The following is a 14,390-nucleotide window of genomic DNA, read 5'->3' on the forward strand; positions in this document are numbered from 1 at the left end:
TTACCACCATCACAAGTCCCTCAGGTCTGCAGACTGTGGAGTGTTGAGGTGCTTTACATCCCAGGAAGCCCTCATGTCTGTGTCACCTTCTGGCTCTAGATTTTTAGTTATGATGTCATAGCTAGTCTTGCTGGAGTCCTAGGGTTAGGGTTACTGAACTTTACACATAATTTACATCTTTAACCCTCACATCATTACAATCGTACCTATTACACACACATACACACACACATACACATACACATATACACACACACACAGTGTGTGGTTTTGCTCCTCCTCCTCCTCTTCCTCCTATCAGTCAAAAAATCTACATCAATAGTGATCTGAGCTCCTGTAACTTTAACTTCAGTGTTTGTCAGCTTCTTGTTTTGGTTCCACCGCATTTTCACATACAAGAACTTTGTGACAAATAAAAAATGTGCAGTGAAAATAAAATAAAAATAAATAAATAAATGAATAAATAAATAATCTTCTTCTTTCAGGCTTTTCCCTTCACGGGGCGCCACAGCGAATCATCTGTCTCCGCCGATCCCTATCTTCTGCATCCTCAACACTTGCACCCACTAGCTTCATATCCTCATTAATTACATCCATATACCTCCTCTTTGGCCTTCCTCTTTGCCTCCTGCCTGGCAGCTCCATGTCCAACATTCTCCTACCAATATACTCACTCTCCCTCCTCTGGACATGTCCAAACCATCTTAATCTGTCCTCTCTAACTTTGTCCCCCAAACGTCCAACATGAGATGTCCCTCTGATGTACTCGTTCCTAATCCTGTCTAATCTTGTCACTCCCAAAGAGAACCTCAACATATTCAGCTCGACTCCTGTCTCTTCTTCAGTAACACTGTCTCTAAACCATACAGCATGGCCGGTCTCACCACTGTCCTGTACACCTTCCCCTTGATTCTCGCTGATATTTTCCTATAATAATAATAATAATAATAATAATAATAATAATAATAATAACTAGAATGTACATTTCCTGAAGAAAATGTGAATGGTGCTTGCACATGAGAAGTTCCCCTCATTGTGCTGAGTGTTTTGATATGTCACATGTCCATGTTGTGCAAATTTTTGATTTTCACGGAATTTCCCATTCATTTCTATGGGTTTTTTTGCCCGCTTTTTTGTCCGCTGTGCGAACATCGTTTGTTGGATCACTTATAAAAGTCATAGCACACCTCTCCTCAATGAGCCGGTCGATTTGACACCTCATTCATGGGTCTAGGACAAAAGCTGCGGGACAAGTTATGCACCGAAGTTTTGTACGGCACAATAACAAGAATGTTGCTTTGCAATGACTACAATTACTCAAATTAATGAAATGCTGATATTACACAATTTTCCACACCAATACTACTGTACAGAGTGTGATTCACTGCTATGCAATGAATGTGTGTGTGTGCTCGTAAATAAATGTCATAAATTTGTCAACAAAAGTACTTCTAAAAGGTCAGGATTAACTGCTGCTGTAACTGAACAACATTCCTGTAACTACACATTGTGTTCATTTATTGTCTATGGGTTCATAGCCACTGCAATTAAGAACACTAACACTGATTCTCAAAGATGTGTGTATGATGTGGTGAAGGAGTCTCCAGTGTCAGTGTGTGTATGATGTGGTGAAGGAGTCTCCAGTGTCAGTGTGTGTATGATGTGGTGAAGTAGTCTCCAGTGTCAGTGTGTGTATGATGTGGTGAAGGAGTCTCCAGTGTCAGTGTGTGTATGATGTGGTGAAGGAGTCTCCAGTGTCAGTGTGTGTATGATGTGGTGAAGGAGTCTCCAGTGTCAGTGTGTGTATGATGTGGTGAAGGAGTCTCCAGTGTCAGTGTGTGTATGATGTGGTGAAGGAGTCTCCAGTGTCAGTGTGTGTATGATGTGGTGAAGGAGTCTCCAGTGTCAGTGTGTGTATGATGTGGTGAAGGAGTCTCCAGTGTCAGTGTGTGTATGATGTGGTGAAGGAGTCTCCAGTGTCAGTGTGTGTATGATGTGGTGAAGGAGTCTCCAGTGTCAGTGTGTGTATGATGTGGTGAAGGAGTCTCCAGTGTCAGTGTGTGTATGATGTGGTGAAGGAGTCTCCAGTGTCAGTGTGTGTATGATGTGGTGAAGGAGTCTCCAGTGTCAGTGTGTGTATGATGTGGTGAAGGAGTCTCCAGTGTCAGTGTGTGTATGATGTGGTGAAGGAGTCTCCAGTGTCAGTGTGTGTATGATGTGGTGAAGGAGTCTCCAGTGTCAGTGTGTGTATGATGTGGTGAAGGAGTCTCCAGTGTCAGTGTGTGTATGATGTGGTGAAGGAGTCTCCAGTGTCAGTGTGTGTATGATGTGGTGAAGGAGTCTCCAGTGTCAGTGTGTGTATGATGTGGTGAAGGAGTCTCCAGTGTCAGTGTGTGTATGATGTGGTGAAGGAGTCTCCAGTGTCAGTGTGTGTATGATGTGGTGAAGGAGTCTCCAGTGTCAGTGTGTGTATGATGTGGTGAAGGAGTCTCCAGTGTCAGTGTGTGTATGATGTGGTGAAGGAGTCTCCAGTGTCAGTGTGTGTATGATGTGGTGAAGGAGTCTCCAGTGTCAGTGTGTGTATGATGTGGTGAAGGAGTCTCCAGTGTCAGTGTGTGTATGATGTGGTGAAGGAGTCTCCAGTGTCAGTGTGTGTATGATGTGGTGAAGGAGTCTCCAGTGTCAGTGTGTGTATGATGTGGTGAAGGAGTCTCCAGTGTCAGTGTGTGTATGATGTGGTGAAGGAGTCTCCAGTGTCAGTGTGTGTATGATGTGGTGAAGGAGTCTCCAGTGTCAGTGTGTGTATGATGTGGTGAAGGAGTCTCCAGTGTCAGTGTGTGTATGATGTGGTGAAGGAGTCTCCAGTGTCAGTGTGTGTATGATGTGGTGAAGGAGTCTCCAGTGTCAGTGTGTGTATGATGTGGTGAAGGAGTCTCCAGTGTCAGTGTGTGTATGATGTGGTGAAGGAGTCTCCAGTGTCAGTGTGTGTATGATGTGGTGAAGGAGTCTCCAGTGTCAGTGTGTGTATGATGTGGTGAAGGAGTCTCCAGTGTCAGTGTGTGTATGATGTGGTGAAGGAGTCTCCAGTGTCAGTGTGTGTATGATGTGGTGAAGGAGTCTCCAGTGTCAGTGTGTGTATGATGTGGTGAAGGAGTCTCCAGTGTCAGTGTGTGTAACAGTCAGATGTAAAGCTACAACTTTTCCCACATCTTCAGGACAGAACAGTTTACACTTCTTTGTGTTTCTCAGTAACATGACAAGCTGAGATTATTCTCTTATTAACCTGAAGGAGAGAATAAAGAGAGAGAATTTAGAGAAAGAATAAAGAGAGAGAATAAAGAGAGACTGCTGGGGGACGAGTGTTTAGAGCTGCTACAACAGGAAGTGACAACAGGAAGTGACTCTCTACATGAATGTTAAACACAGATGTAAAGTGATAAATAGTAGATAAAGTCAGTAAACCTGTAGCTATTTTATCACTTGTGTTGTACGAGGAATAAATAATCAGCTCCAGTTTCTTTACATATCAGTTGTTCTGGTTTGTGACACGTGTCATTCCTGTCCATCCTGTTACTCAGGTTCTTCTTTGGGTGGTTCAGCATGACACACAACAAAAGCTATCCACCCCTCACCACCCCTCCCCAGGCTGCCCTGCCCACTGTTCCCCCACACACACAAATTCTCAGTAATCTCTGCTGATTTGATGGTGACGTTTGTAATTCTGGTTTTTCCACAAGCGGCCGTTAAAATAGGTGCACACACGCACACTTCAGTTTATTCTCACCTGTTGAAGACAGGAGTGCTGCTACACTGAGACACACACACAAACACACACAAACACACACACCATGGAGAGTGTTGGGACGCTGCCAAGTGGAATCTCGATCTGCTGCTCACTCCCAGATATTCTGTTCCTTCCTGAACTTGTGAGATTTCTTACATTCTTCCTTTTCATTATTCTACAGAAGAGAGTCTGTGTGTGTGTGTGTGTGTGTGTGTGTGTGTGCGCCTTTCTTGTCACTTATATCTTTCTGTTACATGATAAAGTGTTTTTGTCTAATGTTTGTTATAAATCTTCTTAATGTGTTAAATTGAACTGATCTAATCACATACTTCTGTGTATTTGTGTGTGTGTGTGTGTGTGTGTGTGTCTTTGTGTGTGTGTCTTTGTGTGTGTGTAGGTGTTTGGAGGCTTGGTGTGGATTTTAGTAGCCTGTACGTACATTGTCCCTTATAACCCCCAGGCGTATGTTATGGCCGTGTCATTGTTCTGTTTCTGCATGACCTTCATCTGGATGATGTTGTTCCTGTGTGGAGCTCATCACAGCCGATCCTCATGGGCTGCTGCTGTTAGTCCACACACACTCTCTCTGTCTCACACACACACACACACACACACACACACACACACACACACACACACACCTTTTAATAACAAATCAGCTGATATTTAAAAAACGTTAGGAAAAAAGACACCATATCTGATGGAATTATTAATGTTCCTGTGTGTGTGTGTGTGTTTGTGTGTTTGTGTGTAGGATGTACTGTATCATGGTTTAGCTGCTTTGCTGTATCTCAGTGCTTCAGTCTTTCTGGCCTATGTGACCATTTTGTATGGACAAGGTTATAACACTTCAACATCGGTGGATTTACTGAAATCTTACAGACTGGACATCTCTGCTGTGGTAAGCAAACTGTCTGTCTGTCTGTCTGTCTCTTTCTCTCAATTTCACACTTCATTTATATGTAGAGTAATACAGAGTACATAATCTCTATCAGTGTCTCACTCTCACCGTCTGTCTCTCTGTGTTACAGGTGTTCGCCTTCATCACCACACTGCTGTACACCATTCACACCCTCTTCTCTGGCATACGCTGGAAGAGTTTTTAAACCAGGGTGTTTCAAATAAGTGTGTGTGTGAGAGTGTGTGTATGTGTGTGAGAGAGTGTGTGTGTATGTGAGAGAGAGTATGAGAGAGAGTGTGAGTGTGTATACAGTATGTGTGTGAGAGAGTGTGTATATGTGTGTGAGAGAGAGTGTGTGAGTGTGAGTGTGTGAGAGAGATTGTGAGGGTGTGTGAGTGTGAGAGAGAGAGTGTGTGTGTGTATGTGAGAGAGAGTGTGTGAGAGATTGTGAGGGTGTGTGAGTGTGAGAGAGAGTGTGAGTGAGTGTGTGTGTATGAGAGAGAGAGTGTGTGAGTGTGTGTGAGAGATTGTGAGGGTGTGTGAGTGTGTATTTCACCCTGTCATTAGTTAATATAAAATGATGCTTCTGTATTCACTGTTTGTGTGTAATGGAGAAAACTTTTTTGTCTTTCCTCTGAGGATTTAATTGTGTCTCTGTAAGTCAGTGTGTGTTTGTAGAAAATAATAAACATAATAATGACATGTCTATAAAAACTGTGTTTTAAGCTCATTGTCATCAACAGAATGTAAAAAAACTAAATGTCAGTTCTTCTCACACTCATCTGAGACGTGATTGTTTGGCATGTATTTAATAATAATAATAATAATAATAATAATAATAATAGTAATAATAATAATAATAATAATAATAATAGTAATAATAATAATAAAAGTTAAAACTTTCACAGTCACAATGTTTTTTATTCATCTTGCTCTTTCACATGCAAACAATACAATAGCACTCTGAGTCTAAACACTCTGAGTCTAAACACTCTGACTCTAAACACTCTGACTCTAAACACTCTGACTCTAAACACTCTGACTCTAAACACTCTGAGTCTAAACACTCTGAGTCTAAACACTCTGAGTCTAAACACTCTGGGGCGGTTTCCCAGACAGGGATTAACACTAATCTTAGAATTAAATGCACATTTAAACTGGATTAACTGAAAAACCATTTCTCAGACATGGTTTAAAATAGTCTCAGACTTTCCTTAGTCTTAAACTATAAAGTCAGATTTCCTAAAGGACGATCAGAGGTAGTCTAGGTTTAAGTGATGGCATAATTTAAACCTGGCCAGAGGCAGGTTTAACTTCAGATTAACTGATTTTTTCCTCCAGGTTGACATCAGCAAACGAAGAAAATGGATTACTTGGACTATTTTAATGATGATGAAAGGGTACCACCAAGACCAGATCGTCGGGCAATTATAGACAGGAGGCCATCTTGGGCTTTGGGGTTTATTACATTTCAGAAAACGTCTCTGTACAAGCTACCAGAATCTTCTATAGAACTGGACAGAAAGATTCTGAGAGTCAGAAATCCTTTGTCTATAACACACACACACACGCAGACACACACTCTCTCTCTCTCTCTCTCTCTCTCTCACACACACACACACACACTCACACACACACGCACGCGCACACACAGATACACGCGCACACTGTAAAGTAAACACTGGGAGAGTAAACACTGGGAGAGTAAACACACAGATACACGCGCACACACTGGGAGAGTAAACACTGGGAGAGTAAACACACAGTCTAAACACTAGGGGGCGGTTTCCCAGACAGGGATTAAATAAAGTCAAAACTAGCCTAATTCTTCTTAAATTAATTCAGAATTAAAAAAAGGCTTTTTGAGACACTACTTAAGTTGAGATTAATTAGTTGTAGACTAGAGAGTCACAGACTAAGCTAAATTAGGACTAACAGGCTACTCTTTGTGAAGCCTGATTATATTAATGACTAGCACATAGTGATTACTTGAGGAAACTTCAAAAACCAGGGATGGAATCTTAAAACACATTAGCGTTGTGTGGAACTGGAGTAAATCATCCAACCAAACAATGGACAAAGGTAAAAGGAAACGTTCAAAAAATTTCTGTGAATTTGAAAAACATTTGTTGAAGCAAATTGTGTCAAACCACCCAATTATTGAGAAGAAACAGCATGATTCATCAACAGAAAGTAAGAAAAAGAATGTCTGGAGTAAAATTTGCACTGAATTTAACTCAAATGAAAAAGTAAGCCAAAGGACAGTCCAGCAACTTCAGGTAAGAGGTTTTAAGAGGTTTATTAGGTTTTCCCACTTTTACAAATCAGTGCTTAAAGTTTGTTTTGTGTTGCACACACAGTGGGACTGAAACACATCTGTAATTCAGAAATTAAAGAAACCGTATAATAATTACTAACATAATTTCTAAATTGTCATCTTTCCAAGATCCTCTGGAAAAACATAAAAATTCAATTAAAGAAGACAAATGCTGCTGCTTGTAGGGAGAATTTCAAGACTGGTGGTGGACCCCTGGAAAGACCAGAGACAGATGACATGGGAGACTTGTTGAGTGCCCTCATTGATAGCCAGCGACCCCTGGAAGGTATCCCAGATGATGACCATATGGACAGTTCAGATGGGGCGCCTGTCCAATCTTCATTTGGTAGGCAACATGTGCCATCCTCAGACTTCAGTGAATATGTAATGCTGTCCGTCATCTCTGATATCCCCAAAACAAAAATAAGCAAAGAACTCAACTCAAGTGTTATTCTCTGATGCATCATCAATACAATGTTTTTCAGATGACCACGTAAGCTTGGAGGGCCCGAGAAAGGGTACATGTCAGCCCACTACATCTGAGGCAGCCAGGAGGGAAGATGGTGTCGCTAATCTGGGCCGAAGGACCAAGAGACAGACCATACATGAGAAACTGGCCATGGACTATCATGAGCACAAATTAAAGTATTTAAAAGAAGAACATGAAATAAAGATGAAAATCCTTCATATTGAGTTGGCTTTGAAGGAGGAGGAGAGAAACATGAAGCAGCAACAAATGCTGTCTAGTTCTGGGTTCTGAAATTTCGTTTGTTTAAATAAAAATAATCTTGAAACCAATACAGGGCAATTGTTGTCATAATTCATTGTCTTTGTGAAAAATGCTGCAAAGCAAAAACATCTCTGCAGGCTAGTCCATATCTGTCTTTGTTGGCTTCAACAATGGGAATATCTAGGTCACTGTCATCTTCCATTTCAGGATCTGGCCAGCCATGTTGTTTAATGTAATTGTGAAGCACTGCTGCAGCAATTATCACAATACAGCATCTTCTTGGTTCAAAGCGCAGTGTGTGTCTGAGACACTGGAAACGACTCTTCCACACACCAAACATGCGCTCCACTATACCTCTAGTGCGGATGTGTGCTTGGTTGTACCTCTGCTCTGGTGTGACTGCATGAAGATAGGGGGTGAACAAGAAGTTGTTCTGTGCATACCCACTGTCACCAAGTATGATTCCACTATGTTGTCCTCCTTCCAAATGAGCATACAAAGAGGAGTTTTGGAAAATCCTTGAATCATGAGTTGCACCTTTCCAGCGTGCAACAATGTTGGAGAACTGCATCGTTGGAGTGCACACACCTTGCACATTTATTGAGAACCAGTTTTTATGATTCCTGTACTCTTCAGCATCCGGTGTAGAGGGACGCTTTATGGGAATACTGTATGACACCCATTAATGCAGCCAATGACTCCAGGGAAATTGCCATATTCATAGAACTGCACCTTGTAGATGGCTTGGGTAGCAGCATCAGGGAACTTAATGTAGTCATCTTTTAGTTTACGTATAGCAGACTTTGTGGACTATTTTGCACACTGTTGGTTCACTCACGCCACACAAATCTCCTGTTTCACGATGGAATGTTCCACATGCCAAAAACCTCAAGGTAATCAGAATTTGTAAGGAAGGAGGGATAGGCCTTCCCCTTAAAGAGTGAGATGAAAGCCTTGGTTCAAGCAAAATAATTATGTCAGCTACATTTTGTTTGTACAGACGAAAATGTCATCAAACTCATTCAGTGGGTTGCTCCTGTCTATAATTGCCCGACGATCTGGTCTTGGTGGTACCCTTTCATCATCATTAAAATAGTCCAAGTAATCCATTTTCTTCGTTTGCTGATGTCAACCTGGAGGAAAAAATCAGTTAATCTGAAGTTAAACCTGCCTCTGGCCAGGTTTAAATTATGCCATCACTTAAACCTAGACTACCTCTGATCGTCCTTTAGGAAATCTGACTTTATAGTTTAAGACTAAGGAAAGTCTGAGACTATTTTAAACCATGTCTGAGAAATGGTTTTTCAGTTAATCCAGTTTAAATGTGCATTTAATTCTAAGATTAGTGTTAATCCCTGTCCGGGAAACCGCTCCTAGGAGTCTAAACACTGGGAGTCTAAACACTGGGAGTCTAAACACTAGGAGTCTAAACACTGGGAGTCTAAACACTAGGAGTCTAAACACTGGGAGTCTAAACACTGGGAGTCTAAACACTGGGAGTCTAAACACTGGGAGTCTAAACACTGGGAGTCTAAACACTAGGAGTCTAAACACTGGGAGTCTAAACACTAGGAGTCTAAACACTGGGAGTCTAAACACTGGGAGTCTAAACACTGGGAGTCTAAACACTGGGAGTCTAAACACTGGGAGTCTAAACACTAGGCCATCTTGGGCTTTGGGGTTTATTACATTTCAGAAAACGTCTCTGTACAAGCTACCAGAATCTTCTATAGAACTGGACAGAAAGATTCTGAGAGTCAGAAATCCTTTGTCTATAACACACACACACGCAGACACACACACTCTCTCTCTCTCTCTCACACACACGCACGCGCACACACTCTCTCTCACACACGCGCACACAGACACACACACATACACACACGCGCACCACGCAGACACATACACACACGTACACACGCAGACACACACACAGACACACTCTCTCACATGCACACACACAGACATACACACAAACACACGCAGACACAAACACCCGCGCACACGCAGACACACATACACACACGCGCACACACAGACACACACACCCACACAGACACACACACACACACACACAGATTACTGCACTAATAACTGAACCTACTCTAGGAGGTGCATTCATAACACACACACACACATATACACACTCTCTCTCTCTCACACACACACAGATTTTCTGGTGAGGTGTGTAATTCTGGTTTTTCCACAACCTAATGTTAAATACAGGCACACACACACACCCTTGCTTATTCATACCTATAGAACTTAGAAGACTGGAGACACACACACACACACACACACACACCCCCTTGCTTATTCATACCTATAGAACTTAGAAGACTGGACACACAGACACACACACACACACACACCCTTGCTTATTCATACCTATAGAACTTAGAAGACTGGACACACACACAGACTTACACATCCAGATTTACACGCAACATGGAAAGTGTTGGGATGCTGCCAAGTGGAATGTCGATCTGCTCCTCCGTCCCTGATCTTCTCTTCCTACCTGAACTTGTGAGATCATTCTTACTTAAATCTCCATAGACAGGGGAGATAGTGTGTGTGTGTGTGTTTAATGCTACTATTTTATGCTATTGGTCTAATTGCTAATTTGCGCACTGTTTGGTGGTGCAGTGTGGTGGTACAGTGTGGTGGTACAGTGTGGTGGTACAATGTGTCTCCTCACAGCTCCATCTCAGGTTTCTCTCAAAGTCCTTGTGGGTTTCTTCTGGGCTACCCAGTTTTCTCCTAAAAGCATGTCACTGGGTGGATTCCCCACACTAAATGGCCTTGCATGTGTATATGTGTGTGTGTGTATGTGTGTGTATGTGTGTGTGCATGATGCCCTTTGCAGCTTTATTCCTGCTTCTTGCCCAGTATTCCAGCGACAGACTCTGGGTCCTTCACCCTGACTGTGAGTGAGTGAGAGTGAACAATGTGAACCACATCATAGTGAAATCCACCATTTTTGAATTGTGGCAGTCACATGACCATCATTAGCATTTCATCTCATGCAGTTTAGAAAAGGGATTTGGAAAATAAACATTTCTACAAGTGGAACAAGGTGTTTTAGTGTGTACTGATTTTGACCTTCAGTAAGCACTTACCCCAGATCATGGTGGCTCTAAAGCCTGCAGGAACCCTGACCCTAACCCTGGGGATAGTCTTCTGCTTCCTGATAGTGTGAGGAAGAGAAGAGTTCAACACTGTATTATTTAGAAACACATACTATATTGTGTGTGTGTGTGTGTGTGTGTGTGCACAGGTATTCGGTGCTGCAGTGTGGATTTTAGTGGCATGTACTAAAGTGGTTCCTGCCAACCCTCAGGCGTACGTCCTGGCCGTATCTTTGTTCTGCTTCATCACAACCTTCATCTGGATGATGATGTTCCTGTGTGGTGTTCATCACAACCAAATCTCCTGGGCCACTGCAGTAAGTTCTGATGCCCCTCCAACCCACCACACATATCTACTGCATGGCTCCTTTGGATGTTCTGCTGTATCATCTGAAAACTCAGTGTGAATTGTAATAAATCCCACAATGCAGTGCAGTGTGTAGATAAATAAAATTAGATAAAACATTAAATATGACACAATTAAAGATTATGACATCACTTTCACATGGAGCTCCATCAAACTCCAGTGTGTAAGACATGGTGTAACTGTGTGCGTGTGAGTGTGAGTCAGTGTGTAAGATGCAGTGTATCACTCTGTGTCTGTGTGTGAGTGAGTGTGTGTGTAGGACCTGGTGTATCACTGTGTGTGTGTGTGTAGGACCTGGTGTATCACTGTGTGTGTGTGTGTGTGTGTGTGTGTAGGACCTGGTGTATCACTGTGTGTGTGTGTGTAGGACCTGGTGTATCAATGTGTGTGTGTAGGACCTGGTGTATCACTGTGTGTGTGTAGGACCTGGTGTATCACTGTGTGTGTGTGTGTGTGTGTGTGTGTGTGTAGGACCTGGTGTATCACTGTGTGTGTGTGTGTAGGACCTGGTGTATCAATGTGTGTGTGTAGGACCTGGTGTATCACTGTGTGTGTGTGTAGGACCTGGTGTATCACTGTGTGTGTGTGTGTGTGTGTGTGTAGGACCTGGTGTATCACTGTGTGTGTGTGTGTGTGTGTGTGTAGGACCTGGTGTATCAATGTGTGTGTGTGTAGGACCTGGTGTATCAATGTGTGTGTGTAGGACCTGGTGTATCAATGTGTGTGTGTGTAGGACCTGGTGTATCACTGTGTGTGTGTGTGTGTGTGTGTGTGTATAGGACCTGGTGTATCACTGTGTGTGTGTGTATAGGACCTGGTGTATCACTGTGTGTGTGTGTGTGTGTGTAGGACCTGGTGTATCACTGTGTGTGTGTGTGTGTGTGTGTGTGTGTGTAGGACCTGGTGTATCACTGTGTGTGTGTGTGTGTGTGTGTGTGTGTGTATAGGACCTGGTGTATCACTGTACAGCTGCTCTCCTGTATCTCAGCTCCTCAGTGCTCCTTGCGTACGTCACATCTGTTATCAGCCCCTTCAATCAGGTCAACTTCACTCCCTACAAACTCAATGTCTCTGCAGTGGTAAGACAACCTGTGTGTCTCTCTGTCTGTCTGTCTGTCTGTCTGTCATCATGTACATCACAATGACTTCTAGTCCTGATTAGTTTTAATTAAAGTTACAAATTAAATAAAGTTCATGTCTACTTGATGTTTGTGTTCTGATTAATGAAGAAGAACTGAAGAGTAGAGACTAGAAAAATCATGCTCTCTCTCTCTCTGTCTCTCTCTCTGTCTCTCTCTCTCTCTCTCTGTCTCTCTCTCTCTGTCTCTGTCTCTCTCTCTCTCTCTCTCTGTCTCTCTGTCTGTCTGTCTCTCTCTCTCTCTCTGTCTCTCTCTCTGTCTCTCTCTCTCTCTGTCTCTCTCTCTGTCTCTCTCTCTCTCTCTCTGTCTCTCTCTCTCTGTCTGTCTGTCTGTCTGTCTCTCTCTCTCTCTCTGTCTCTCTCTCTCTGTCTGTCTGTCTCTCTCTGTCTCTCTCTCTCTCTGTCTCTCTCTCTGTCTCTCTCTCTCTGTGTGTTGTAGGTGTTCTCCTTCTGGACGACACTGCAGTACATTGTACACGGTGCTTTTTCAGCCATCAGATGGAAATCTTTTTAAAATACAGATGATTCAGGACTCTGTGTGTGTGTCTGTCTGTGTGTGTGTGTATGTCTGTGTGTGTGCACGTATGTCTCTGTGTGTGTGTGTGTGTATGTCTGTGTGTGTGTCTGTGTGTGTGCGCGTATGTCTCTGTGTGTGCGCGTGTGTCTGTGTGTGTGTGTGTGTGCGCGTGTCTGTGTGTGTGTGTGTTTGCGTATGTCTGTGTGTGTTTGTGTGTGCATGCAAAACAGTCTTGATTTAATATTTGTATTTTGATTACTTGATGTATATGATTATAATATAAAGAGCATTGTGTTCAATCTGTGATATGTCTTTCATCACAAACTCACTCACACACACACACACACACACACACACACACACACACACACACACACACACACACACTGCAGTTCAGTTCTTATGCTGTTTTATTTAATTTTAAAACAATTTCATAAATGAGTGACAACGACTCTCTAAAAACAACTATATGATTATTACATAAAACCACGATGATGATGATGATGATGACGGTGTTATTTTAGTGTTGATCTGTTGGAATGTTTGACAAGAATTCTATTCATGTCACGCCTTATAGACACGCACACACACACACACACACACACACACACACACACACACACACACACGACTAAGGACAACATTCCACTCTCGGTGTGTTTGTGCGTCAGAGATTTTCTCACACAGTAAAAACAGGAAGATCGTCTTTGTGTTATTTTAATAGTGATCACGCCTCCTAATCTGTCTGTAGTGTGTGTCAGGTACATCACTATTCTTAATAAAGTTCACCTCTGCTTTGTGTGTTCTGATTAATGAAGGTGCAGAGGTGTGTGTGTGTGTGTGTGTGTGTGTGTGTGTGTGTGTGAGAGAGAGCTTCACTCCACATCACAGTTTAGGTTTGAGCTTCTTCATCACATCTCTCAGAGCACGAACATTCTCTCCTTCTGGGGGCTCAGGCCATGCAGTGTGATCTGAGAGACAGACAGAGAGAGGTTTAGGGCTTAGGGGCTAGGGGTTAGGGATTAAGGGGTTAGGGTTTAAGGGCTAGGGCTTAGGGGCTAGGGATTAAGGGGTTAGGGTTTAAGGGCTAGGGTTTAGGGTTTAAGGGGTTAGGGGTTTAGGGGGTTAGGGTTTAGGGGCTAGGGTTTAGGGGGTTAGGGATTAAGGGGTTAGGGTTTAAGGGCTAGGGTTTAGGGGGTTAGGGATTAAGGGGTTAGGGTTTAAGGGCTAGGGTTTAGGGTTTAAGGGGTTAGGGGTTTAGGGGGTTAGGGCTTAAGGGGTTAGGGTTTAGGGGTTAGGGTTTAAGGGCTAAGGTTTAGGGGGTTAGGGATTAAGGGGTTAGGGTTTAAGGGCTAGGGGTTAGGGGTTAAGGGGTTAAGGGGTTACCCAAATCCCAGATGTGTGTATAGGGTTATGGTTAGGGTTAACGCAGTGTGCTGAGGCTAACGCAGTGGGTTCAGGCTAACGCAGCGTACTGAGGCTAACGCAGTGTGCTGAGGCTAACGCAG

General features: G+C 43.0%; 3 protein-coding genes across 3 annotated transcripts in view; 2 read left to right on the plus strand and 1 right to left on the minus strand.

Moving 5' to 3' along the window:
* The first annotated feature begins 3,760 nt into the window (after nt 1–3,760).
* Nucleotides 3,761–5,399, plus strand: mala.2 (mal, T cell differentiation protein a, tandem duplicate 2). The gene is made up of 4 exons (XM_060859424.1): nt 3,761–3,926; nt 4,182–4,349; nt 4,539–4,685; nt 4,816–5,399. The coding sequence occupies exons 1-4, from the start codon at nt 3,849–3,851 to the stop codon at nt 4,888–4,890; spliced, it is 468 nt and encodes a 155-aa protein (XP_060715407.1). The 5' UTR covers nt 3,761–3,848; the 3' UTR covers nt 4,891–5,399.
* Nucleotides 5,400–9,969: 4,570 nt separating this feature from the next.
* Nucleotides 9,970–13,236, plus strand: LOC132838826 (myelin and lymphocyte protein-like). Its single transcript, XM_060859425.1, has 4 exons — nt 9,970–10,258; nt 11,010–11,177; nt 12,175–12,306; nt 12,805–13,236. The coding sequence occupies exons 1-4, from the start codon at nt 10,181–10,183 to the stop codon at nt 12,877–12,879; spliced, it is 453 nt and encodes a 150-aa protein (XP_060715408.1). The 5' UTR covers nt 9,970–10,180; the 3' UTR covers nt 12,880–13,236.
* A 38-nt stretch (nt 13,237–13,274) lies between these two features.
* Nucleotides 13,275–14,390, minus strand: part of pecr (peroxisomal trans-2-enoyl-CoA reductase) — a 5,639-nt gene continuing 4,523 nt past the window's right edge. Inside the window, exon 8 of the mRNA XM_060859423.1 lies at nt 13,275–13,853. Within this exon, the coding sequence (XP_060715406.1) occupies nt 13,768–13,853 (86 nt within the window). The 3' untranslated portion in view covers nt 13,275–13,767. The remainder of the gene's footprint in view (nt 13,854–14,390) is intronic.

The sequence above is a fragment of the Tachysurus vachellii genome, chromosome 23, assembly GCF_030014155.1.
Source record: "Tachysurus vachellii isolate PV-2020 chromosome 23, HZAU_Pvac_v1, whole genome shotgun sequence".
NCBI lineage: Eukaryota > Metazoa > Chordata > Actinopteri > Siluriformes > Bagridae > Tachysurus > Tachysurus vachellii.

What these genes read in the sequence shown, in the direction of transcription:
- LOC132838826 (XM_060859425.1), top strand. Translation starts at nt 10,181, where the DNA reads ATGGAAAGTGTTGGGATGCTGCCAAGTGGAATGTCGATCTGCTCCTCC. An exon ending in TTCTCTTCCTACCTGAACTT is followed by an intron (nt 10,259 to 11,009) that starts GTGAGATCATTC and finishes GTGTGTGCACAG; the next exon opens with GTATTCGGTGCTGCAGTGTG. An exon ending in AAATCTCCTGGGCCACTGCA is followed by an intron (nt 11,178 to 12,174) that starts GTAAGTTCTGAT and finishes GTGTGTGTATAG; the next exon opens with GACCTGGTGTATCACTGTAC.
- mala.2 (XM_060859424.1), top strand. Translation starts at nt 3,849, where the DNA reads ATGGAGAGTGTTGGGACGCTGCCAAGTGGAATCTCGATCTGCTGCTCA. An exon ending in GATCCTCATGGGCTGCTGCT is followed by an intron (nt 4,350 to 4,538) that starts GTTAGTCCACAC and finishes GTTTGTGTGTAG; the next exon opens with GATGTACTGTATCATGGTTT. An exon ending in GACTGGACATCTCTGCTGTG is followed by an intron (nt 4,686 to 4,815) that starts GTAAGCAAACTG and finishes TCTGTGTTACAG; the next exon opens with GTGTTCGCCTTCATCACCAC.